Below are 25,056 nucleotides of genomic sequence, written 5' to 3' on the forward strand. Positions count from 1 at the left end.
TTTACGTAATCCTTGGCCCTCCTTGGCCGGGTTGGGGGCCGAATGGGCCAACGGCGGAGGGCGGAAAAGCGGAAAAGACTGGGGCAACAGGGATCAGGAGCGGGAAGTTGCCGATCCCAGATCTTTGTTCCTTGGCTTGGCGGAGTGTGGAGATAACGCTAGATCTGGATCTGGGAGACTGTGAAAGTGTGAATCGTTCCAGGTTGTTTTTGACGAATTCATTGCAGGTGCAGAAGACGGCTTACATGCTTTGTGCTTCTGCAAAATGGCCCGCTCTCTTTGTCATCATACTAATAAAGGTCAGCCTTGCTGTTTCCTGTGCTCAGACAAGGCTTGAGCAGGTCTTCTCCCAAACTAGTGTTAGAGAAATCAAAATTCCACCAAAGATTTCCAGCCCCTCACAGAAACGACTCAAAGAAGCGAGGTACGTTGGTGCAACCCCCTTTGAGATGGAACTGCAGTGTAGTACCTTCTCGTCATATCTCGTGTAACCCCTTCTGTGCATATTAGGCGCCTTTTTGGTCTCGGCCTCCTAACAGAGTTCGGTGCAGGTGCAAGTCGACGGACAGAACTCCCTTCGCCATCCCCGCTATCCACTGGTAGTCATCATTCCGGTTTCTGGCCGTAAACAACATGACTAACAACTTCAATCAGCCTGCACCCTTCTCTGAAGTTTGACGCCGGGAAACCACGACTTACAAGTCAAACAAGGCATGGATCCTTGGATTCGCCAGGTCCTTCCTCACCCGGGCCGCCAGCGCCTTGATCTCCTGTTCCTCCCATTTCAGCACTCGAGTAAACAGCCTCATCGACAGACCCTCCACTCCGCCGTCCACCTGCTTGTAATTGTAGGTGCCAATCTCCTTCAACAGCGGGTCCCGAGCCCACGGCCCAATGGGGATCTTGTACCGCTTGTGGACGACGTTCACGAACCCGGCTTCTTTCACCCACCCTTCGAGCTTGGAGCCGGGATTTGGGTCTCGCCCAAGCGACCGCGCCGCGTCGAGCAGCGTCGAGATCCAGACTAGCAGCGCGTCATCTTGCTTCAGCGACCCGTCATCGGAGTAGTACTGCAGGTCGAAGTCCTGGAATTCACACCATCCGCCAGGTTCTAGGTTCCTATCACAGCCATTATGTCAGAGGAAAGAAGGGGGGAAGGTGAGAGAGGGGTCAAACTCGTAAATGTTGGCCACCAGCTTTGGCCAGTCGTAGATGCTGGCGGCCATGTAGCGGCAGAAAATCCAGCTATACTTGTGATCGTTGACCCATGGGTCTTCAACGTCGTCGATCTCGAAGCGGACGTTGGGAGGCACGAAGGTGGGTTGGGTGGCGCTCAAGTCGTTACCGATCACCTTGCGACTCTAAGTCAGAAATGTTGGCCCTGCCAAAGGCATGAATGGCACTCACCGTGGCTTCGGGAAACTCATCGCCGATGGAAATCGCCCCTTTTGGGAAAATCAGCACTAGTACCACACCCTGTGCCGGCATTTACGATCTAGTCAAGGGGTTCTTACAGACGCCAGTCCCGGTGCCAATATCGAGAATGCGCTTGATCTTCTCCTTCTCGACGGGGGCAGAATAGAGGCCGCCTTGGACACGGGTCATAATCTCATGAAGAAGTAGCAGGCGGTCCATCTCTTGCTAGTAACAAGGGGACCATGTCAGATGTTGGACTGTGCGATGAAATACTGGTATCAGAGTTACCTCGTCATTCGGTCGTGAATATTCTACGAGAATCATGTCAGTACCAAACTGAGCACCGGAGGATAAGCCTACGTACTGCCGTCCCGATAAGCGTGGTAACGCCGGCCATGTTCTACTGGATAGTCGACGACACTTGAAGCTAGCGAAGTGGCATAGCTCGACTCGCCCCTACATGACAGCTGCTGTGTTAAACCCATCAACATCAAAAGTTCAAGGGGTTAGAGTCTATTTTACGTAGCGTCCAGATCGTCATCTTCCAACTGTCAGCCGGATCGTTAGACGAGTCTTCACAGCAGAGAGCTTAGCCAAGGGAACGCATTACAGTGTCGTCAACTTCGATTGCTTCTATTACACTAGGAGGCCGATGGTGGATAATGCCCTTGTCCTGTGAGCTGGAAATGTCTCCTGTGGTTGCCATTGTTTGAGGGTAAGATCGGGTGGGATCTAAAACGGTCAGGTCTCAGGTACCACACGCAGATGAGCTGGCTACGGCCCTGCAGTGATAAATGAACTTCGTGAAGGAAAAGGGGTTGTGACCGTAGGCCAGGCGGGTAGGATAAACCGATTAGAGGTTGACCTTCCGCACTTTCGTTCTATCGGGAGGAGTCTAAGAAGCTACAGTACAGACCGAAAAAGTCCAGCGGGGATCGCGGCATCCCCCATGCGGTAGTGGCGTTGCTGTGGTCGACGGATTAGGTGTAGACCGTGTGGGGTTACATCGAGAGTGGCTTGAAAGTCGTTCGGCTTCGATCACCGCCAAGCAACCTAACTACCAGAATCCCCAATATCTCCCATTTCCGTCCATGGCTCATGGACGGAGTGACCTGGAAACGGCTGGGAACAACCCTGACCAGTTACCAAGCAGTAAGCACTTGGGTTGAAGACAGGAACTTATAAAATCCACAATAAGCACTCGAGATGACAACGATTATCGTGAGTAAGGTGGGTTCTATGAAATTCTTGGTCTCGGCACTTCCAGCTCAGAATGTCGCTGGTTGAGAAGAATCTGAGGTGAGAAAAACCGCCATTGAAATCGAAGTTTGCGATGGTAGCAAAAGCTAAACCAGGCCAAGAACATGAAAGGTAACATAGTACCGCGGCAATAAGATCGCATTTCGCTGAAGATGAGGGCCTGCTCGTCGACTGGGGAAAGTGCTTACGGAGATCAGGTAGCTACCGACGCCCGTTGTATGGGAACCTCATGGTGTAGGTAGAGACGGCAGCTACAACGGAGCGAACTTGCCAGATCCTCCAGAACTCCAGGAGCTCCACCAAACCATTTGAAGTCAGCAGCAGGCTACATCATGTTGGGTTAGAGTAGGTCCTACTCTACAAAATATCGAGCGTCCTCCGCGCAAATTTCGTATAGCAGCAACAAGCAGGCGTCCTTGGTAGTAGGTAAGGAATCAACCCCAACTTTTCCCTGCGTCTGAGTTACCTTACTGACGGATTCACCGCAGCACCCAGAGTATGAGCTCAACATGTGTCTCTCCTTCACATTGCGCGGGAAGGACGGTGACCAAGAGTCATGGCAGCTCAGAGATGTCTGAAAGGTGCTTGTATAGCGTGGCTGGACGTCACCAAAAGGTGGCGCCACCCTCTAGGAATGGCTATTATCCCGACGCATTTCTGCTGGGGGTAGCAGCCATAGAGGACTAGACCGCGATGGAACGCCCAGTCCTCTTGCCGTAACCGGCGGCAACGAGGGAACCAGCGTCGGCTACCTCGCGACGGGGAAGGGTGCTTCGGATGGCGAGCATTGGCCGTGTCTTATAAGGGATACAGCCAATGACGGATCCGTCCTGGAAGGGCTCGTGAATCTGTGTCCAAAAACGGCGGCGCTGGACACCATCGGCGGTCTTGTTGGTGCTCTAAAAGGATTGCTGCAACGCCGGATTTGGAGCTGGACCAAAGCAGAGATGAGTGATAGGGCGCCGGAAGGCCACGGACTCAGCCAGGAGGAGCAGCCTGCATTTCTTCCGGTATGGATCGATCCTTCTGAGGCCAGGAATCAGGTTGGCCGATAAGTACCCAGAGCCATCGGGTTTCGTGTCCTGCTGGTGGTGCCAGGGCGGAGCTGAAGACGGGGCGAGGATTCTGATGTCAAAAGAGAAAAATGATAAGGTGAACATGTCCATTCGGTGGAGATGTACCTCCGTAAGCGCATGCCCATCTAACGAGCCAACCAGTCTCACATTTCCAATGGAAGTGAAGATAGAAGAGCTCGCACCGTCTCACCTGCCTTTCGTTGCAGCAACTCCGGGCGGGGTTGCATCGTGAGATGATCTACATCCCCCAGGGATACATTCCTCCATACAACGGACATAAGTCGACTATTATCCGCCTCTTCTTCCCGAAGGATTGGGATCTCATCTCACTCATGTCAAGAGATGAGGTGTGATGAATGTGGCGATCCTACCGGACACGACTACTTATATGCAACCAAGAGGACGTACTCAGGGACGCCGACGACAAAGAGCTGCAGTGGGCTTGTCAGCTACAATTGGACAAAGCTGTCAATTGGAAGTCGGTCAAGACGCATTGCATTCGGCCTCCCTCTGTTCTCTACAACATCGTCAAAAGCGCACACACACTCAGACATGCAGTTTCTTGCTCTCGCCGTGGCCAGCGTGCCCCTCTCAGCATGGGCGCTGCAGCGTGCATGTTCGCACTTCATCATCAACAGCAGCCATGTCACGGCCTCTTCGTATCTCGTCCTGCTGGCCCTTGCCGCCATCGCCGTCCAGCTCAACCTCTCGCTTGTCAGGAAATATCTATTCTACCGCCGTGCCCGCGCTCTCGGCTGCGGAACCGTAGCCGTGTACCCGCACAAGGATCCAATCCTCGGACTCGACTCGTTCAGCGAGGGGCTGCGCGCCTTCAACAGCCACAGGCTACTCGACATGTACGCCAAGCGGTTCGCGTCGTGCGGCACCACCCACTACACCAACACGCTGGGCAGCTGGGTGCTCATGACCAACGAGGTTGAGAACGTCAAGACAATCCTGACCCGGATCGACGACTGGCCCATCGCCGGCCCACGGCAGCTCGCTGTGCTGGCCGTGCTCGGCCCGGACAGCATCTTTACCAGCAACGGCGCGGCTTGGCACAAGGCGCGCGTCATGATGCGGCCGGCGTTTGTGCGAGACCAGGTCGCCGACCTCGCCTGCTTCGACCGGCACATCGCCAACCTGCTGGCCGCGATCCCTGCGGACGACGGCAAAACGTTCGACATGCAGGCGCTGCTGCTCGACATGACCATGGACGCGTCGACCGACTTTCTGATGGGCTACTCGACCAACACGCTGACGACGGCGCCCAGTCCCGAGGCGCTGCAGTTTGTTCAGGACTTTGAGTACGCCAGCCGCGAGAGCGCAAAGAAATCCCGCCTCGGGCAGGTGCTGTTCATGCTCCCGCACCGCGAGCTGACGGAGGCGGTCCGCCGGCTGCGCGAGTACGTGCGCTTCTACATCAAGAAGACGGCGGCGGAGGCAGAAACAAAGGAGAAAGAGCGCGGCTATGTGTTCCTCGATGAGCTGCTCAAGGCAAACCCACCTGAGGACTACGCCGTGGACCAGATCCTGTCCATCCTAATTGCCGGTCGGGACACGACCGCATCCGCGATCACGGCGGCTTTCTACTTTTTGGCGCGTCACCCGGCCGCGGTCGAGAGGCTGCGCTGCGAGGTGTGCGCTCCGGATCTGGATGACCACCCAACCTGGGAGCAGTTGAAGCGGTTGAAGTATCTGAATAATGTCATCAAGGAAGGTGAGTTGGTCCACCTAACTCTCTACTACTAAACCTCGACAATGGTTTGATCATAAAATGCACGTAACTATGTCTGAACCTATTATTCATATCACACGCAGCCCTGCGTCTCTTTTCGCCCGTGTCCACAAACTCGCGAGCGGCGAGCAAGGAGACCGTACTCCCCCGCGGCGGCGGGCCAAGCGGGAAACAGCCCATCCTCGTGCCCAAGGGGACGCCGGTCCGCTGGTCAGTTCACGGGCTGCACCGCAACAAAGAGATATATGGACCGGACGCGGACGAGTTCCGGCCCGAACGGTGGGAGTCGGATCTTCGGGTTGGGTAAGTCATTTCCTTATCCTCCCCCCCCCCCTTTTGCTTGCTGATACACAAATCTACATACCTACCCTACCGGCCGACCCCTACCCTGCGTATAGGAAGTATTCTAGGAACAACCGGCTGACCATCTGCCTCACTCACTCCCTGGTTTGTCACCAGCTGGGAGTACTTACCCTTCAGCGGAGGCCCACGCATCTGCCTTGGCCAACAGTTCGCCCTCACCCAGATCGCCTACACGCTGTTCAAGTTCTTCAGGGCCTTCCGGGCCATTGAGGCCCGGGACTCGGGCCCGCTGCTTGCCCAGACCAACTTGACAGCTTCTTTTCCGTATGGTTGTTTGGTTAGTGTGACACGTGCGTGAGCCGCTGATCGGGCGAGGGTGCATGTTCATCATGGATGTTCTCGCCGACTGGCCCGGGAGGATAAGGAGAGCCCTTGAACGGCAGGATATGCAGATATTGGTATCATATGGTGCTTGACTTCAGGTGAGTTGGTATGGTCTCAAAGTGGACAAGGAGCAGCTCTTCAGGAGCAGGGCCAGGATGTTCATGGCACTGGTTCGGCATTGGTTGATATGCCTGTATCTTGGGGCCCAGGATTTGTGGTCGCGCAGGTGCTCTGTGATAGGTGAGGTGAGGCAAGGTGGCGGTGGATTCGTCTACAGTGATATAGGTATATAGTCCACCATCATGAGCCCTCGTCGCAGCAATCTGTCAGGCTGTGGCCTTTATGCATAAGTAATGTTCATGAGACCGGCCCATCGGTTTCCTCATATTTGGTAAGGGGATAAGATCGGTTGGCAATCCGCGGTGTTCATGGTGTTGGTTGGTCGCTATGTTCAAGATTGATACACGCAGCCGGTGAGTGAAGCTGTAGTTGAGCCAGAAAAGCCCAATATAGCAGGAGTTCACTTTGCCGAGCTTCGGATATATTCCCTCTAGGTCGTTGACGGTACTAAGCATCGATCTCCTGGTGACGGCAGTCTAGACATCGGGGAAGGGAAAACTATTCATATCTGCACATGAGAATAGCCCCTGAATAAGTTATCCAAGATGGTCTCTCGGATATCAATGAAACCTAGCCTGTCTCCATCAAACTTACATTACACCTGCCTGTACAATCCAAATTGTCTCACCAGGTACACAAACTACTGTGAAGAGACGCTACACCACAAAACCCCTTGCATAACCACAGTGAATCGCACAAGGCCAATCTCTCCGACGCCAGACTAACCCAACCTCAAATCCAACCCAACCTCTTAACGCCACAGTCTACATAGTGAACTTGATGCCCAGGATTGCTAGTAGCCACACCACGCTCAACCCAACCTAACTAACAACTACCGATTCGCCTTGGGCAAGTACCGGCTCCGAATCGCCTGCCCAATGACACTCATCCGGCTTCCGATGGTCCCGTCCTGCATTCGACTGGCCAGAGCCTCCTCCAAGGCCGATTGCGTGACCGAAGCATCTAACCCCAAAGCATTGTCAGCAATAACCATGGAAAATGTAAAAGGTTGCATCACGAGACTTGCCGTCCAAATCACTAAAGCTGCTCCCCATACTAGGCGTCCCGTCACTCCCTTCCCTTGAGGCGCCCTTCCCTCTACTACTCACAGACCCTTGATGATGATACCCCCTGCCCGCGAGCTCGGCCGCCCTCCTCGGCGACAGCGGGCCACCATAGCCAGGAGGCGCCTGGCCAGCAGCAGGGGTGTTGATAGCAGGAGCAGGTAGCCCCCTCCGTCCTCCCGCGCCCGCGCCCGCGGTCCCGGTACCCTGATGCTGCCGCCTGGAAGCAACAGCCACCGCTGCCGATGATGACAACTCGGGCTTCTGTAACGACGACAACGACGGGCCGACATCCCCCGCCTCTCCACGCCGTTGCAAACCAGCACCACCCCTGTCGCCGCGCAGAGTCGCCCCGAGGTCCGACCCCATACTCCCCGCATTAGTTCCACCCCTGTTAGCACTACTACCACCACCACCGCCGCTGCTAGCTGTGGGGGTGACTGATGTTGTTGTTGTTGTCGTACGTTTGAAGGGGAGAAAAGCAGGCTCTGCGTCATCATCATCATCGTCGTCATCGTCGTCGTCGTCGTACCCAAACCCCACCCCGCCGCCGCCGCTGTCGTCGTCGTTATACAAACCCCTAGGCTTGGTCTTGTTTTTTTTCCGGTTGGGGTTGCCCCCCCTGGCGGTTGCATTTGCGGTGGCGTCTTTGGAGCCGAAGCGCGGCGGGCGGCGGATAATCCTGCTCTGCACGATGCTATCGTCATCTGAGGAGGACGAGGATGAAGAAGAGGTGGTGGTGGAGGTGGAGGAAGAGGAAGGCGCCGGGCTGGACGGGGCGGCCATTTCTGCGTCTTCTCCTGTATGCGGTTGTTGTTGTTGCTGGGCGGGTAAGTATGAGAAGCGGCGCCGTTGTTGTTGTTGAGGATCGCTTAGACGGGTGGCTGTGGCGGGCCTGGAGGAGGAGGTGGTGGCGGGCTGGGGTGTTTGGGAGGAGGGGACAGCGGCGGTGACATTGGAGCCGGACGAGTTGCGCGAGGGACGTGGTCGCGAGGGGAGAGCACGACTGCCGTGTTCCTCATTGTCATTCCTCGGGACCGGGGTGGCAGCATCCCTGCGGACTGAGAGCGCCGACGGAGCGCGGGCACCGCCGCCTGAGCTCCGTCTCGTCTTCTCGTGGTGGGCAGGCTCGGCGCCGGGGACCGGAGAGGGGGCGTTGGAGCCCCTGGCCGCGGCCGCCTTCAACATCTGCGCCCTGAGCTGGGCGGCGTGGCGCTCCGACAGGTAGTTGGCCATCTGGAGGAGGAAATCAACGGTCACCTCGAACTGCGTTGCTCTTGCACAGTGTTAGTTGGTACTCATGGGCCTGTCTTCATACAGACTCACAGCTTGGTCCCTGTTCGCCTCCGTCAGCAAAACAGCGGATGGGATGCGAGCAAGACAGGATAGAACTTACAGTCAACATCGGCGAGCGAAGAATCAGACAGGACGCTCCATAGCGCCTCGGACTTCTTCTCGTCCCAATCCACCTTGATGGAAGGTCAGCTTCGGGCCCATGAATAGCACAGTGCAAAACTTACTGTACCAGGCTCGACGAATGTTCCTCGGTTGAAGGGCAGCCGGACATAGACGTGGTATCTGGGTTCCCGACGTTCTTTGGCGGCCTTTGCGGGCCTGTTTCGTCTCTCCATTTCGTTGTTTTCTGTTTTGGGTCTGGGTTCCATGATGAAGATGCAAGGTAGAGATACAGAGGTCCGAGGTCTGTAAATGCAGCAGGCGGGAAGCCTGAGACGATTGCTTAAAGAGCAACCAGCAGCCCTTTATCTTATCGGCCTGCAAGGTTCTCGCCATTGGCGTTCACAGTAAATACGGTGTCAACGCGCACATGCTAAGTGAATTGTTAGCGTTAGGTACGGAGGTACCCAGGTACCTATGCAATTAAGCGGGCTGCATCACTTCACGGTCTTCGCTAGCTGGTTGCTCCGTTGCTGGGCAGATTCCAACCAAAAATCGCGTCGCATTTCCATGCTTGCAAGTGCAAAGTACATTACATTTGAACATCCCATTCGTTCAGTGTTGGCATTTCACGCCCTACTTTTAAAAACAGCACCCAGATATCCATTGGCCAGCGGCGAGCGGCATATCTGCAATGGCTCCCTTAATTCTGCACAATGTGCCCGACGATGAGTTGTATGTCGGTGACGACGGAGTACAAAGGCCTTATGCAATGGTCTTTCCGCAGTATGCATTTTCCCCATCACACTTCCGCGACAAAGCAGCAACGCGACTGACTCTGCAGCAGCCAGGACGGCTCGCTCCGATCGAGGAAAATGACGCACGAGACGGGCTCCTTTGGCAAGTCAACGAGGCGATCGAGGTCCAAAACCGCCACGCCCGCAAAGAGGGAGGACCCCACGATAGCAGCCGCCGACAAGATCTTCAGCAGTTGGATCGCTAGCCAAGCCCAAAACGCGCAGCAGACAAGTGCGCCCGCCCAGGGACAACGGAAACCAACCCTACCAACCTTAGTCCCGTCCACCTCCTCCCAGCAGACCCTGGACGAGAGCAGCAACCCGTCGCAAGCGCGCTTCTTCAAGCAACGCGAGCCGACCGAAGTCATACTGCGCGGCTACCGGTCCGCGGCACAGCAATACGCCGCCATCAACCACTACGAACAGCTCGCCGGCAGGATATGCGAAGACTACTCGCGCGACCCGCCGGCCGAGAGCAGACGGTACAAGTCAGAGTTGCGCGACCCGGCCCTGGTCCGGCGGCGCGCCCTCACCCCGGAGGAGCGGGCCAAGGTCAACCGGGCCGACAGCGGCCAGCACTGGGTCAAAGTGACGTTCGAGTCGGCCGAGGCCGCCGAAGCCGCCATCTTCTCATCCCCGCAAACCATCCTCGGCCACCTGGTCTACGCCGAGCCCTACCAAGGCATTCCCCCGTCCCGCGACGAGGCCATCCCGGACCCGGCCTTGTCCTTCGCCAGCGTGCCGCAGCCGCATCAGCGGACTCCATCGTCGTCATTCCGCAGGAGGGGCAGTCAACCAAGAAACCCCACCCCTCGGGCCGGCCAGAATCCCTGGGAGGACCTCGACAACACTAACTGGTCGCCACCACACTCGCAGATCTCGTCAACTCCCACGGCCGACACCATGACGGTGGGCTCCTCCAACGGGGCCGGGACAAGCACCACCTCGTCAAGCACCGTCACCGGGCAGCAGCAGCAGCAGGTGGCAGCGGGTGGCCACGGCATGGTTCCCGCGGCGGGCACGGCGCCGGCTCATCAGCCGGACAACGAGTTTTGCCGCGCCATCCCGACGGTGCGGAAGGCTAAGATCCTTCCCCCCGAGTCGGCGCTGCTGCCAGGTCAGTCGTGGACGCAGCGCGCCACGAATCATATCCCGTTTCTAAAGTGGTTCAATGGCGCCATGATTGGAAGCGAAGTGCCGCGCACTGAGACGGGCGAGTTTGACTGGAACAAGGCGAGCTTGTACTGGAAGCTTATGTGGTGGCTGGATTTCTTGCTGGGGTTGTTTGGTGGGGAGATTCGAGATGCGGATAAGGACGACTGAGGACGAAATTGAGTTTTGCTTGGCTGGCGGCATGGTGTTTACGGAGTACATAACGATTTTACGCTTGGGAGATGCGAGAGGCAGGAACTGTGCCTCACAGACTGCAAGGGATGGTGGTCAAGATGTGCATAAGGCCGCTCACGCAGAACTCGAGACTTGCTGGCAACGGGGCGTTATACAACTCGTTATCACAAACTGCAGATATTTCTATCGTCTCTGTAATCACCAACATCATCCAGATCCATCAACTCTAGGCGTACATGGCCTGTGAGAATGTGAATTGAGGGTATACTTAAGATGCTCCAGCTGTATGTACTAGTACTTGTACAAATTGCTCAGAACATGTTCGGTACTTCTGCCACCCGCTGGTTCTGTTAGAAGGGGTAGTCGAGAGGATGATTTTTACGTGGAAAATCTTGGCTGCACTAACAAGGCACCTAGCCTCCCAAAGTACCTGACTCAGACCGTTAAAAACACGGCATCATGTATTAACACTCGCGACGCTCCAGCTCTCCTCTCGTGCGTGCATCGGATCCCCTAGGCTTGCGCCAACTCGTTCTTGCTCTTCTTCATCTCCCGACAGCGTCCGGCGCCGTAGCCCCTCGTCACGCCAGGGATGTTCCTCCTCGTTGTCGTCCCCCCGACTGTCCTCCACGGGACACCCTTCGTCAGTGTCTTCCTGCCGGTCATGGCCATGCAACAGTTTGGTGTTTTGCTGCTGCTGCTTTCCCTTCTCTGGCTCCATAGCGTCTTCTTCCAAACTCCCAATCAGATCCTCCGGGTTCAACTTCAACGGCTGCGGCTGCGGCGAAAAAGGCCGCACGTTCCGCGACCGGTTGAAATCAGAAAAGACGCTCTCTGCGTCACGATCCCTTTCTCTCCCCCCCACGGCGCCAACCAGGCTCTGGTAGCGGTTTTCCGCATCCACCCCTACCAGCAGGCTGTCCGAGCGCGCGTGGCTCCGCTGGTCCGCCCCCGGCCCGGCCGTATCGGCGAGTATGCTCCTCGGCGGGAGGATGCTGAACAGCTTCGGCCCCTCCCCGCCCACACCGCCACCATCCCCAACCCCGGCACCACCCCTTCCCGTCCCAGCAAGGAGAGGGTCCATCTCAGCCGCAAACAAATCCACCCCCTTCTCAAGCACATCCTCCAACCCACCCCCCGACCACCCCTTCCGGGCCAAGCTCTCAAAAATATCCACCTCCGCCCTGACCAGACTACAGCTAGCATCCAAAATCCTCAAACTCGTATCCTGACTCTCCCTCAACAAGGTAGTCGCATGCATGGCATGCAGCGCCGTCAACCCATCCAACCGGGCGGTCAACTCCACCAAATGCGCCCGAAACCGCGCGACATCGCGCCGCCGGCCCTGCCGCTGCAGCTGCTTAAGCCCGTCCTTTTCGAGGCGGCGGATCTCGGCGCTGCGCGTCGACACCTCGCGTGTGTATCTCTCCTCCTCGTCCTCGACGGCCGCCCGCCACTTGTCGAGCTCGTGCAGCAGGGGTACTTCGAAGGAGCGGTAAACTGTTTCGGAGAGGATGTGCTGGTGGTTGGCGACCAGGTGGTGCAGGCCTGCGGCGGTTAGGAGGGTGTCCGCTGTGCAGCTTTCGCCGGCGCCGGGGCGGTTTGCTGCTGGTGCTGGTGCTGCTGTAGTTGTGGTAGTTGTTGCCGGCGCGGGGTTGGAATTGTTGCCTATCAAAGGGTCGGCTCCTGGTGCGGCCGGCGGCGGCGGCGGGGGGCTGTGGATGATTTCGGCGCGGGCCTCCTTCAGGCGGGCGCAGGCTTCTAGCGCGGCGCCAAAGGCTGAGGCGGCGGTTGACAGGGCAGCGAGGGCGAGGCGGTAGGCTTTGGCGCTGGCGAGGAGATCGGCGTAGGCAGTTTGCGACTGCTCCAGGTCGGCCTTGGTGAGCACGGGGTGGGCCGGGCGTGGCGGGGGTGGGAGCGGGAGGCTGTACTGCGACAGCGGGTTCGCGGTCGAGGCGTACGAGAATGTTGGGCTTGACGGCACGGGCGGGAGCTGCGAGTGCGACGGCGAGGGAGGCGAGTTTCCCGCCATGGCTTGCTGGCGCGGGCGGATCGACCGATGTCTTGTTAAACGGTGGAGGCGAACAGTCAGATGGAAATCTGGTTAAGGTCGTTTTGTTTACTTTGTAGGTGACTGTTAAAAGAGCAAGAGCTCCCCACTTGTCGCACTCCTCCGACGATACAGCTAAGATAGCAAGTTCTCAAAGTCTTGACAGTTCTGTTGGGATTAGAATATGCCCAGTACTTCTGCGGTTTTTGGTGAAAGGTAGATTCTTTCTTGCATCAGCTACCGCGATCGCTTCTGACGAAAGATTCATGGCTCGCGTCCAGGTGATGCAAGCAGGCCAACAGCTGGTCGCAAAGTAAGGGTGTTGATAAGATAAGAGCACTGACCATATCCGGTTGGCGGGCGAGGCGGGCGAGGCGGGGTACAGAACCCCTGAATTCCACGTTTCTTCTGGACAATTCCAGATCCAGGCGCAGATCAGTCTCATGACACTGCGGATGGGCAATTGAATTGTGCTAGTTGAAAGGGTGGAATGTTAGGTATCATGGTCTATAGCAGCATATCACAGTCGTGTAAAACACCCAAAGCGCCCCGCAAAATCCGTACACAACCCTTAACATGGAGGAGATCACAACTCCGACTTGCCCTCGTTGTCCCCCAGCGCCGGTAACCTCTCCCGCAGGAACGCCTCAACGTCATCCAATTCCTCCAGACTCGCAGAATGTTCCATGCCCCTGGGAACAGTCAGCGGATCCATGCGTGACGCGACAGTTCAGCTCAAAACCTACTTGTAAACCTTGAACTCCGCATTGTACCCCATGCCCTTGAGCAGGTCAAACGACGTCTTTCCCAGCGCAATGTTGACCACCTGGTCGGAATCGCCATGGGCCATGAAGACGGGCGTCTGCCTGTTCACGTCGGGCTTGGGCACGAAGTCGGCAAACTTGGCGCTCAGCACCAGGTACGACGAGAGGGCCACAATGCCCGCAAGCTTGACTTTTGCCGTCAGCCCGCTAAAGATGCTCATGGCGCCGCCCTGGCTGAAGCCGCCGATGACGATGCGGTCGGCGGGGATGCCCGAGTCGATTTCCTTCTGGATCAGGTCGTGGAAGTAGGCCTGGCTGGCCAGAATGCCGGCTTCGTCCTCGTGCTTGCGTAGCGACTCGGGGGTGCCGTCGATTGTGTGCTGGATGCGCTTCTTGTAAGCATAAATGGAAACAATACTTCCTGGGTCGTGATGGGCAACTCACAATATCATACCACCCCGGCATTTTCATCCCCCAGTTGCAGGTTATTGGAATTGCCGGCGCATGCGGCAGAATAAACTTGACCTCGTCGAGGCGCTGCCGCCGGCGCCAGTTCTCGACGGCGCCGGCCCAGCCATGGCCCGTGTCGCCAAGCCCGTGGATGAAGATGACCGTGGCCGTGTGCCTGGCGGTCGCCGGGAACAAGAGGGGCGGCAGCCGTGTGATTGACGACGACATGTTGGAGCGTCGCCCTGGACTTGTGGAGAGTGGTGCAGGTGAATTGCCGGGACAGTGGGGTGAAGACGGAATCCAATTCTCGGGTTCAAGATTCGGTTCGGTTCGGCTCCGTGTCGAAGGTGGGGCTGCCTGTACGTACCCATCTCCCCAACTATTAGACGATGGAATCTTACGAATCATTAGAAATGCTTACCCAAAACAGGCATGGCAACAAACTGAATTGAATGCCGAAAGGGCGAGGGCGAGGAGAGTAGCCCGATAGGAAATGTAAGTAAATGCTATATAGCCAACCCCAAGTGATTACAGGATCAGCTGAAATACGTATTGTACACAAAAGACATATAGAACAATCCCAATGTTGGGACAGTGGGCATTAAGACACCCTACCGTCCTAGTCCTGCCCTGTCTCGTAGTCGTCCTGGCTTCCATCCTGAGCCCGTGGTCCTCATCAGCACGCGGCCTGTCCTCTCTGACCAAGATCAAGGGGTTCTCGACTCTGCTTAAGCCGTCCGTGTCACCACCCAGCATCATGCCCAAGGCACCAGTCTATTTCTTCAGCCACGGAGGGGCAAGTGACATCTTTCACTTGCCAGTTCCCCCCTTTTTAAAGTAAACACAAGAGCCTGACTAACATACCGTTCCCAGCCTGACGTCCAATACAACAAGACCCACCCCGTCTACCCCGTCCTGCAGTCGATCGGCAAGGAGATCACTCAAAAGGTCAAACCCAAGGCTGTCGTGGTGTTCTCGGCCCACTGGCAGGCCGAGCCCGATGAGATCCAGCTCAACAACGCCGAGGAGACCGATCTGATCTACGAGTGGGTTATTCCACATATGCTCCCTCGTGCTCTTCACGTGGCAATCTAACACTCCACAGCTTCTACGGCTTCCCCCCGGAATACTACCGCGCCACCTTCCCCAGCAAGGGCAGCCCCCAACTCGCCTCCCACATCCTCTCATTGCTTTCCTCCGCGGGTATCAAGGCGCGTGGCGTAAAACGAGGACTAGACCACGGCGTGTTCTCCGGGTTCAACGTGGCCTTCGACCCGACCTCGAACCCTTTGCGCTGCCCGCTCGTACAAGTATCACTCTTCAACAGCGAGGACGCCAACGCGCACTACGCCCTGGGACGCGCCGTGTCGTCCCTGCGCGACGACAATGTCGTCATCATCGGCACGGGCATGACGGTGCACAACCTGCGCGACATGAGGTTCCTCATGAGGAACTCTGAACCGCTGCCCTACGCCGTCTCGTTCGACGAGGCCCTGAAAGAGGCCGTCGAGGCCGATCCGGCGGTGCGACAGGAACGCATGGCGGCTGTGGCCAAGCGGCCCGATGCTAGGCACGCCCATCCGTGGATGGACCACCTCATGCCCGTGTACGTGGCGGCGGGGGCGGCGGGGGACGATCCGGGACAGCAGATCTGGACTATGCATGAGGCGTGCTTCGCGTGGGGGCAGTATAGGTTTGGACAGGTCCCTGCATGACTTTGTAAGGTGTTCAAGATGAAATAGCAATCAGATTCAGATATACACCACCACAGCCTTCCTCACCTGGTCATCTCTTAATCCGCCCACCATGGCCGCATTAACCAGCAAACACCTCCCTTTCCCTTGATTCCCATCCGAGCCCACCGCCCTACTCCCCGTCTCCCTCCACCACCCCAACACTCCTGCCACAACCACCTCCTTAACCAACCTAAACAAATTCCCCACCCCTCCACCCGCAAGCATAACCCTCTCATACGCCTCCTGGACTTCATCAAACGCAACCCACTCCGAGCCATACCCCTCATGCACATGCCCAAAGACATGCACCCTCGGTCTAACCCGCCAGAGCTCTCGCAGGAGGTGTGCACACCCCAGGGGCAAGTTACCCGGGGAATGGTCCAGATGCGCCCGCGGCGGCGCGTGCGTGACCAGCACGTCCGTGTCCTCGGGCACCACACCTCCCCAAACATCCACCTCGTCAGAACGCGGGTACTGAAACGCCCAATTCCCATGCCGTGGCGAGCGCGGGCTGCCATAGACGCGGAGTACCCTCCCCCGGGGCAGGTTGAGTATGGTAGATGAGTCCTGCAGGTAGATGATATCGCCCCAATCAAGCGCCTCACGGGCCGAGGATTCATCACCACTCCCACTCCCTCCGCGGTCCCGCGCCGGGTCGAGCAGCTGGTCGTGATTCCCCGCGATGACGATCTTGTGCTTGTGCGGCTGCGCGCGGAGCCATGCCAGGGCGGATTGCAGTTCGGTTTGTGAGCCGGACTGGGTCAGGTCGCCGGCGTGGATGAGGATGTCGCCTGCGGGTAGTGGGGGCTGGGTGTTGTGCGTGTCTGAGATGCACACGATGCTGACGGTGGCGGCATCATCGCCGTGGGTTATTGGCGGTAGTCGGGGATTGATGTGTCGTCGGGTGTGGTATGAAAAGAGTTGGCGTGCGAGGAAAACGCATGGCGCCTGAAGGAATTGAGACCAGGTGCTTGGCCGAGGCCGGCGCAGGAGGTGGTCCAGATCTCTGGACATTGTCCTGGCCTAGGACGGATGATGCTTGCGGAAAAGGGTTTGGTTGAGTTGGCGTTGAAGTATCGAAACATCGAATTGGGTTGATGTTTAAAGACATCTAGTTGGTCGATGCATCTGTCGCTGCCTATTGCCGCCAACCCTACTGCTGCCTAGACAAACAGCACATGTGGCTCCTCCGCCACGATATTCATCTCCAACAACCGCGCGCTCTTGCAATCCGCACCCGGCGCATTGCCATCCGGGCCGGGAATCACAAGCGTTTTTGCCAAGGCCGGAACCTTGGCCGCCCAGGGCGGTTCCTCCTCGACGACAATCGGGCGACTCCGCAGCTCTGCCTCCTCTTTGGGCCCGATGATGGCTGGACGGCCGCGTGGCAAGCCGTCTTGAACCAGTCGGTTTACGGTCCGAACCAGGTAGTGCGGCAGGGCGGCGAGGATGGCGTATCGAGCCGGGTCCGGGTCTGCCGGGTCCGGGATGGCAGCCACGGCCCACGATGCGTGGTTAAAGAAGTATACGATTTCGCTTCGCAGGCCTATGTTGTAGCCAATCACCAGGTATTCATACATCCGGTACAGCGATGCCGTCGGCGTCGCGCCTTTGGTCAAGGCAATCTTGCCCACGCGCTCTGCTCGATGATCTAGGAGCCAGGCAGGATCCGGCGGCAGCTGCAATCCAGGATCTGGCCGTAGCTGGAATCCTTCTTTGGGGTTTTCGTTTCGCTCGAAATCTCTCTGTGACGCAGTGGAAACAGCCGGGCATCTTGATTTGAGTATTTGCGATAGAGATTGCTGGAACAAGGGTTTGGCCAAGGCAGAGGAACGAAAAACATCATCTCAAAAAGCCAGGATTACATACATGCGTGCATTTATATATCGATTAGATCAAAGACGCCACCATCATAGGCAGGTCCCAACATAACAACTAGACCCTATATATACGGGCTTCACTGATGGTAATAAAAATGTACATACGTAGGCAGGTATGCCGTACACAGCGCAGCCAACCAAGCCGCTCGCATCAACATGTGCGACCAAGCAAACACATATGGTATCCTACCGCACCAAACGCCGCGCCACCCTTCTCTTTCCCGTCCCGTTAGTTTACAGTGCATAGTTCTCCGTATGCAAAAAGATCTCCTCGAGCATATCATCCCCCCAAATCTCAGCCTGCAGCCGCGCCACTGTATTCGCGACGCCCTCCCGCATCGACGGCGGCCCGCACACAAACACGGCAGTCCTCCTGCCGAGGACGCCTCTCCCGTCGGGGCCCCCCGTAGCCCACTCCCTGAGCATGTATCCCAGATCCGGCCGCCCGTATTCCACGCTCCATCCGCCGTCGATCTCATGCGGTATGGGAAATGCGAAGCGCATCAGAGACCGCTGGAATTCGGTCGGCGTCTCGGGAAACCCAAAGTCGAATCCTGATGGCGGGCCAAACGTGCTGGTGGGTCTTGGCCGGCTGGGTCCGCCCAAGTCGGTGGTGCGGAGGTGGGCCAGCTCGGGAGGGTGGATCGGGACCGGGGCTGAGGATGGTCCTGGGACCGATGCTGATGCTGATGAGGAAGGCCCGCCGGTGCTTCCGACTCCTTGCTGTTCTCTAGCACCATCGGTTACTGCGCTGCCCGCTTGGCTTGGACGCGGGTCCGCTTCGGCCAGAATCTGGCTGTACCGTTGTCTTGCTGCCGGTGGGGCGTAGTTAAAATGAGGCGTCTTGTCGCCCCGTGGCACCACCGGCCGGAAGTGGAACTCGCCGTCCTTCCTCCCGCTGCTGGTACTCTCAGCCTTGCCATCGCTATTGGCTCGTTCGGCGGAACCGGACTCGCTGCTGCGGCCCTCGAGCTTGCGGAGCGTCTCCTCCGCGACCGACGCCTTATTCTTGTGCGGAGCATTCGGCGGTGGGCCGGGAGGAGGAGGTGGGAAGGTATGGGGTTGGAGGTATTTCTGCTGCGGCAAAGCGGTGATGCGATCCTCGTCCTCGGCGCGTAGTTCTCGTTCCCTCTCCGGGTCCCCTTGCGCCTCAGCCATGATCAATGCGCTGTTGCGCTTACTGGCGATGCCCGCCACGAAACCGTCCAACTTGTCATGGAACAGATTGCTCAGCGGCCTCGGCACGCGGCCGTGATGGGCGTTGTCCTGTTTCCTCACTGCTGCAGTAACAAAGAACTTGCAGGTAACACTCTCCGGGGGCGCGGCCTCGCGGCAAATGCGCAGCTCCTCACGGAACCAGTCCATCGCTTCAAGGCGCTTCAGCGCCCACACTACCACGATCTTTTTGGTGATGGCCTTGCCGTCGCGCATGCGCTTGATGAGGTTCAGGAGTTGTGACATGAGGGAAGTGATGCCGCTGCCGCCCGCAATCAAGATACACGTGTCGAAAGCGGCCAGTTCGCGCCGCATCCCGCCGTAAGGGCCATCGAGGAATGCACGATAAGTATGGAAGGGCCCCTTGTCGATGGCCGTCTCGAGCACCTTGCGTGTGAAACCACCGTATGGGCGGAAGACGAGCACGCAGTCTCGGTACTGCTCGCCGTACTCGGAAGGGAAGTCCTCGCTGCAGAGAGATGAGATGGTGAAAGGATGGTTTTCGAAGAGAGAGATGCCCGGCATGCGTAGATAGACGTACTGGCCGGGCTTCCAGCGCATCTGTGTCGGAATGGTGATTTTTATCGCGTCCTCGGTCATGATATTGATAGCGGCCTCGTCTCCGACCAGCCAGGCCATGCGCCATGGTTTAGCCCAGTTCAGCTTGAAAAGCCGCAGGACGTTGCAGAATACGATGATGCCGATCGAAGCCCACAGATACCCCCACGACATAAGAAAGTTCTTAGTGTGCCAAAAGAGCACGGCGAGGTAAACATAGCCAACAGGGGCATGCAGGAGGGAGAAGAGCTCGTACGCTTTCCTGCGGATGATGGGTAAGGAACCCACGCAAAGCCAACCCAGAGGCACGAGGCAAGCGATCCCAGATCCATAGATGATTCCACTTCCGGGAGGGAACAGCACCTCGAATACCTCCATGCCACCGTCCTCCCAGACCGGTTGAATGTAAAAAGGAACGGTGTGGACGAGGGAGAGGAACAGGCACAGATAGCCCAACCAGCGATGAAAGACGTTGAGGCGCTCCGGGCCAATGCCTGTAATAAGAGTGAGAATGTTTGCCTTGGTCGCCGTGGCAAAGATCCAAGGCGTCATGGCAACGGCCATCATGCCGGAGCGAATGGCCAACGGCGGCGACCCGAAGCGTATGCTTTGCCAGTACAGTGGCTGCTGTAGGAAGCAATACACCGTCACGAATGCAAGGGCAATGAAGACGCAGCCCAGCACGGCAATGGAGGAGAAGGTGAACCGGTGTTTTCTCCACACGATGTCCGGGATCGGGCGGTAGAACACCCAGCGGAAGAGCGCCAGCGTGTCGTTGACGAAGGTGACAGACGAAAAGTGCGCCTTTGGTCTGAAATGCTTTTCCTCGATCGGCGGATCGTCAGGGAAGAAGTGTCGCCTTGATTCCGCCGCTGTGACGCCCGTGGCCAATGCAGCCGATCTGTCCCAATCCGGACTCATCGAATATAGACTCTGAAAGTGCTGTTCCATCTCCTGCTTATAGATGGCCTGCCGAATCTTGTCCTGCCAGTAATGCCATATCCTCACGAATACCGCGCATGCCCCCAGGCAGAGCGCAAAGTACGTCCAGCCCAACCCATATTTGCCGGATTGCGACCACGGGTCTTCTGTCAAGGCCTGCACTAGACCGGCAGGACTGTTCGGCTCGAGAGGGATATTGATGCGCTTGGCGAGTCCTGTTAGCGACAGCGTGGGCGCGTCTGCCGCGCTCCGCAGCGCTGGTTGCGCAAGTGAGGCCATCGGTCCGCCTGCTTGTGCGCCAACACGAATGAGATGGTCGTTGCGCCGTTGAACAGATTCAGTTCCAATTCAAACACCACCGCCGCGACACTGATCATACGCGCCGCAGACCGCGGGAAGCCGATGCTGTCGCGGGAGGGGATGAGCAATTCCAAGCTCCCCGATCCGAGTAAGGCTAAAGACCATGAATGACACCGAGGAAGGCCATTGAGGAGAGAGCAAGCGATTGTGAAGCGTGGGGCGGCGAGTCGGGAAGGAGCCAAGAGCGCGGGGTTATGGCGCGCAGGAGAGGAGGGGATTAGAGATATACAAAGACCGACACACGCTGTCAAGGGTTGTGGTGTGTCTAAGGGTGTAAGCTGTGCTTGGCTCTCTCTCCATCCAGAATCGGTAATGTTGAGTGGTCGCGCCTGGTACGCTGCAATCCCGTCACAATCAATGGGTGTAAGCCGCAGTTGTCGGGCTCAATGGTTCCCCCCGCGCGGTACTCGTCCGAGGTGATTTTGTCGAACCTAGTGTAGGCAATGAGGAACGGGAAGACCGTAATCTGGTTTGCAGGCAAGAATTGCTCACACCAAGGTCCAGCGGTTGAGTCGGCTCTGATATTGGATAGGGTATGCGTTCTTGGTGGGCAGCCCGCAGCAGCACACTGCATATCACACGGTAGATAGTCTCGACGAGTCGGTAAACTTAGGCCCTACTCGGCAGCCCCTGCACGAGCGGGCGCTAGGTCTCGGGCCTTGTGTGTGTGTTCGGGGCGGGGAACCCGCCTCTCAGCACCTAATCTGCGAGTTCTCGGCAGCTGTTATCGCAGGCTCTGGGGGCTGACTGTGGTAACTCGGAGGGAGGCAATGTGACCGTTCCACAAGCAAACTGGGAGACACAGGCAGCTAGCAACGTGCGCGCAAGATGAAGGTACGGTGCCTTTTGAGGGTGGGTGTCCAGACGGCCTGCTACCTGAGCAAAGATCATGTTGCGAACTTGCGAGAAGGCCGCCTGAAAGATGACCGGATACATCGGGTTGCGGAATCACGCACTTTCAGCGTGCTGAACCCCCCCAGCAGCGGTACCGTAGCACTCACCCCTGTCGTTGCCTGAACCTAATCGTCTGCCCCAGGGATATCGTCCAGTGAGAAGACACAATTGCACTGGCTCCGATCCGTCCATGTACGTATGTACGTGTGCTCAAAGCGACCGTCACGGTGACCATGCTTGTCTTGCGTGCAGGACGCGAATTGGGATCCTGCATTCCCCACAAGCGAGGGGACGTATCGTGGGCGGCCGTGGAAGCACCATGCGAGCCGACATGGTGAATTTGTGATTCTTTGGGGGCCTGAAGGCAAGCATCAAATCGTATTCGAGCATTGGGGTGATGGTCAAGTCGACGGCCAACGAATGAGATGCCAGTGACAGCCTGTTGTTGGACGTTCCGGGAAGGGTGAACAAACCGATGTGGGGCATTCGGGAGCGACGCTGCCAACCCAAAAGCAGACAAAGGACGGTGTCAGGGGAAGGCGTGGGCCTGGGCGGCAACACCCGCTCGCTGATTGGCTGCCGGTGAGCTCCGTTTTCTTTCAACTCCGTCGCCGGCTTCCCGCAATTCGGATCGTCCTTTTCGCTATGCAATCGCAACGCAGCGACATTCTGGGAACTTCCGCACCCTGCAAAATACTAAGGAAGTAGCGGTACTGAAGCTCAAGTAATATCGCACAGCAAGTGTAGACGCAGGTGAGAGGTTGACCACTTCTAGAAGGACCGAAGCAGTTGCCAGCCTGCAGGAACCCTCCCCAATCAAAACGCTGAATACGGATATCTTGTACTTCGTAGTTAGCAGCATCCTCAAGTTTGTTCAACCTGGCCTTTCCACAAATCAGCCTCTTTAGCCGGCTCCGGCTCGTTGGGTCTGCCGTCTCTCATGTGTAACCGCCTGGTGAATTGCACAGCGTCGTGCTGGGTAGTAGTGGATTGTGTGCTGAGAAGCGCCGATGTTCATCATCACGCCCGGCCGCTAATCGAAGATCTACAAAATTTTTCAGTTCCATCAACGGGAACCGTAAAGGGGTTATCTAGGGTTGCAAAAGGGGCATGATGATGGATGGTGGTCGACGAAATGCCCTACACAACTTGAAAGTTACATGATAATGATGACACGGAACGTCCCGCCGCATTGACCTGGCACGGTGAGGTCCTTGCGGTGGAAGCGCGGCCCGGGCACTGCTGTTGGCTACGATCTGCTCGATCGAAACACGGATACTGCATGGCGATGTTTCTAAAACAATTCCATATGCACGATTTTTATTTTAACGCAGCTGAAACCTCAGCCTGCTATATACTGCACACAGCTGTGTAACGAGTACATACACCTAGTAAGTAAGACTCGGCCGCATCATTCAGTTTCAACCGAAAAATGCAAGGCCACTGACATTAGCGCTGGTCTTCCGGCCCTGCACCATCTCGGCCAGCACGATACCAGTGCCAAGACTCATGGCAATCCCCCACGGCCCGTGGCCAGCCGCAACAAACACCCCGCCGTTGGCCCCGGCCCTGGTCACGATGCCGGCCCCGATCTCCTCGTCCGGTATTCTGGCGATAATGGGCTTGCCCCAGTCGGTCACGGGCCGGAAGCACAAGCCCTCGCGGACAATCTCCAAGTCGTTGTCGTCGTCCGCAGCAGCGACACCACCACCACCGCCGGCCGGGCCAAGAGTCTGCCGCGCCGCCTCCCTGAGCTGGGCGAGACTCTCGTCGTACGGCGTCGCCTTCCCCTTCTCCGCATCCGGCAGCGGAAGGCTGGACGAGTTCAACCCGGCAAAGTAGATGTGGCCGCCGATGCGGGAGAACATCTCTGGGCAAAACCCGCCGTCGTGCGTCGTGAAGATGGCATGGCACCCGTTGCCCTCTAGCCCGGCATGCCACCGGGGCGATTTGAGAACCAGCGAGTGGCCCGCCAGGCTGCGGATCGGTATCTCCAGCCGTGACCAGGGGAACAGCGTCCGGAACACCTGCCCAGTCCAGGACCCGGCCGTGATGATGAGTCTTGTGCAAGGCAGCAGCAAGCTCTCGGTCAGGGGCTCGCCGGCTTCCAGCCGATCGATGTTGACACCAATCAACTCATCGCCATTACCAAAGTCATGGGTGACCACCGATGCCGGCTTGGCAGGGTGGTACAGCTTGACGCCGCGCGCGAGGCATTCCCGCAGCAGGAACTGGCAGAGCCGGAGCGGGTCGACCTGGGCGGTGGTGCCCTCGTCGCTGATAAGCTCGAGGTGGTCGCCGTCGACGCGCCGGAGCCAGGTGGGCGTCTTGCCGGAGCCGGCGTCGTCGAACGCCAAGGGAGCCGCGTCGGCGCGGCTAGTCCCGTCGCGCAGCCAGTCGTCGCCCCGCTTCGCCGACTCGCGCGCGGCCGCTGACGCCGCATAGCTGAAGCATGTCGCGGGCGAGTAGCCCCATTTCTCTCTCCCTCCGTGCTCTTCGGCGAGGCGGCGATGTTCTTCGAAGCTCAGAGCGCCGAGGGGGGCTAGGGCGGGGCCGAACCAGTCCTTGGCCAGGAAACCGCCTGCGTATCCCGAGGCGGATGAGAAGAGCTCCGGCGACGGGTCAACAAGGTGGATGCTTGATGGGTCCTGATGCTGTGAGAGATAGTAGGCGGTGGAGACGCCGATGATACCCGCGCCGAGGATAACGGTTTCGGCAGACATGATCGCTGTGTTACGTCGCTGACTGAAGACGCGTATATAGTACTTGAACAAACCTGAAGTAGGGGACAGTGAACCAGGGGCATCGAGGGAATGGCCCTATATATGAGGAGGTCTGAAGATTCGGCTTCCTACATACTCCACCTGAGAGCCATCCGTTCGAACGGGGCATATGGAGACGATATTGAAGCGCCGTCGAGACAATAGCGAACTGGATACATGTTCCGCGCCCTTAAGGTTAACAATATTGCCCCGCTCCCCACATGGAGGGGTTAGTTGGGTGAAATCTCGGGTCCAGAAAGAAAAAAGCGTGATCATTGCACAATAACCTAGATTCTGCCAAGACGCCCCTTGAACTGTCGGCCACTGAGACATCGCCAGTCATAGATAGAGATGGCAACCAAGGTCATTATCGTGACCGGTGCCAGCCGTGGCATTGGCCTTGCTGTGGCGCAATGCCTGCTGGCTGCATCCCACAACGTTGTTCTCGTCTCCAGATCAGCTGAGCCGCTTCAGGCTTTAAAGAAGCAATTTCCTTCTCAGGTCGCATACCTCGCTGCTGACATTACCGTTGCCGATGTAGGTGA

At 57.6% G+C, this 25,056-nt stretch overlaps 11 protein-coding genes across 11 annotated transcripts; 3 read left to right on the forward strand and 8 right to left on the reverse strand.

Annotated features, from left to right (window-relative positions):
* Positions 1-184: 184 nt before the first annotated feature.
* Positions 185-1,901, reverse strand: N656DRAFT_804278 (S-adenosyl-L-methionine-dependent methyltransferase; the record flags this gene model as incomplete). The annotated part of the gene is made up of 7 exons (XM_064818328.1): positions 185-637; positions 700-1,119; positions 1,177-1,352; positions 1,408-1,445; positions 1,515-1,641; positions 1,705-1,727; positions 1,781-1,901. 7 exons carry the CDS (start codon positions 1,899-1,901, stop codon positions 607-609), a joined length of 936 nt encoding a protein of 311 aa, XP_064675091.1. The 3' UTR covers positions 185-606.
* Positions 1,902-4,304: 2,403 nt separating this feature from the next.
* On the forward strand, positions 4,305-6,151 carry N656DRAFT_793987 (cytochrome P450; the record flags this gene model as incomplete). Its single annotated transcript, XM_064817227.1, has 3 exons — positions 4,305-5,472; positions 5,574-5,793; positions 5,950-6,151. The coding sequence occupies 3 exons, from the start codon at positions 4,305-4,307 to the stop codon at positions 6,149-6,151; spliced, it is 1,590 nt and encodes a 529-aa protein (XP_064675092.1).
* Positions 6,152-6,795: 644 nt separating this feature from the next.
* On the reverse strand, positions 6,796-9,105 carry N656DRAFT_773670 (uncharacterized protein). Its single transcript, XM_064814105.1, has 5 exons — positions 8,882-9,105; positions 8,758-8,830; positions 8,688-8,697; positions 7,325-8,637; positions 6,796-7,260 (listed from the first exon to the last, which is right to left on the reverse strand). Exons 1-5 carry the CDS (start codon positions 8,990-8,992, stop codon positions 7,130-7,132), a joined length of 1,638 nt encoding a protein of 545 aa, XP_064675093.1. The 5' UTR covers positions 8,993-9,105; the 3' UTR covers positions 6,796-7,129.
* A 216-nt stretch (positions 9,106-9,321) lies between these two features.
* N656DRAFT_841179 (uncharacterized protein) lies at positions 9,322-11,201 on the forward strand. The gene is made up of 2 exons (XM_064818979.1): positions 9,322-9,542; positions 9,604-11,201. Exons 1-2 carry the CDS (start codon positions 9,451-9,453, stop codon positions 10,874-10,876), a joined length of 1,365 nt encoding a protein of 454 aa, XP_064675094.1. The 5' UTR covers positions 9,322-9,450; the 3' UTR covers positions 10,877-11,201.
* On the reverse strand, positions 11,085-13,016 carry N656DRAFT_44670 (uncharacterized protein). Its single transcript, XM_064809674.1, has 2 exons — positions 11,307-13,016; positions 11,085-11,241 (listed from the first exon to the last, which is right to left on the reverse strand). Exon 1 carries the CDS (start codon positions 12,930-12,932, stop codon positions 11,358-11,360), a length of 1,575 nt encoding a protein of 524 aa, XP_064675095.1. The 5' UTR covers positions 12,933-13,016; the 3' UTR covers positions 11,085-11,241; positions 11,307-11,357.
* Positions 13,017-13,536: 520 nt separating this feature from the next.
* On the reverse strand, positions 13,537-14,494 carry N656DRAFT_743910 (acyl-protein thioesterase-1-like protein; the record flags this gene model as incomplete). The annotated part of the gene is made up of 3 exons (XM_064812866.1): positions 14,159-14,494; positions 13,697-14,094; positions 13,537-13,642 (listed from the first exon to the last, which is right to left on the reverse strand). Exons 1-3 carry the CDS (start codon positions 14,390-14,392, stop codon positions 13,537-13,539), a joined length of 738 nt encoding a protein of 245 aa, XP_064675096.1. The 5' UTR covers positions 14,393-14,494.
* A 74-nt stretch (positions 14,495-14,568) lies between these two features.
* Positions 14,569-15,921, forward strand: N656DRAFT_773673 (LigB-domain-containing protein). Its single transcript, XM_064814106.1, has 4 exons — positions 14,569-14,659; positions 14,730-14,960; positions 15,038-15,210; positions 15,270-15,921. Exons 2-4 carry the CDS (start codon positions 14,748-14,750, stop codon positions 15,877-15,879), a joined length of 996 nt encoding a protein of 331 aa, XP_064675097.1. The 5' UTR covers positions 14,569-14,659; positions 14,730-14,747; the 3' UTR covers positions 15,880-15,921.
* On the reverse strand, positions 15,443-16,914 carry N656DRAFT_743915 (Metallo-dependent phosphatase; the record flags this gene model as incomplete). Its single annotated transcript, XM_064812867.1, has 2 exons — positions 15,443-16,041; positions 16,078-16,914. The coding sequence occupies 2 exons, from the start codon at positions 16,912-16,914 to the stop codon at positions 15,916-15,918; spliced, it is 963 nt and encodes a 320-aa protein (XP_064675098.1). The 3' UTR covers positions 15,443-15,915.
* Positions 16,915-17,063: 149 nt separating this feature from the next.
* N656DRAFT_699868 (uncharacterized protein) lies at positions 17,064-17,489 on the reverse strand (the record flags this gene model as incomplete). Its single annotated transcript, XM_064810820.1, has 1 exon — positions 17,064-17,489. A coding segment is annotated over one exon (426 nt), but the record flags the coding sequence as incomplete, so codon positions are not given.
* A 354-nt stretch (positions 17,490-17,843) lies between these two features.
* On the reverse strand, positions 17,844-20,991 carry N656DRAFT_44739 (uncharacterized protein). The gene has a single exon (XM_064809675.1). It carries the CDS (start codon positions 20,772-20,774, stop codon positions 18,015-18,017), a length of 2,760 nt encoding a protein of 919 aa, XP_064675100.1. The 5' UTR covers positions 20,775-20,991; the 3' UTR covers positions 17,844-18,014.
* Positions 20,992-23,170: 2,179 nt separating this feature from the next.
* Positions 23,171-24,472, reverse strand: N656DRAFT_764730 (FAD dependent oxidoreductase; the record flags this gene model as incomplete). Its single annotated transcript, XM_064813353.1, has 1 exon — positions 23,171-24,472. One exon carries the CDS (start codon positions 24,470-24,472, stop codon positions 23,171-23,173), a length of 1,302 nt encoding a protein of 433 aa, XP_064675101.1.
* Positions 24,473-25,056: the final 584 nt, after the last annotated feature.

The sequence above is a fragment of the Canariomyces notabilis genome, assembly GCF_033297395.1.
Source record: "Canariomyces notabilis strain CBS 508.74 unplaced genomic scaffold N656scaffold_1, whole genome shotgun sequence".
In the NCBI taxonomy this organism is placed as follows: Eukaryota; Fungi; Ascomycota; class Sordariomycetes; order Sordariales; family Chaetomiaceae; genus Canariomyces; species Canariomyces notabilis.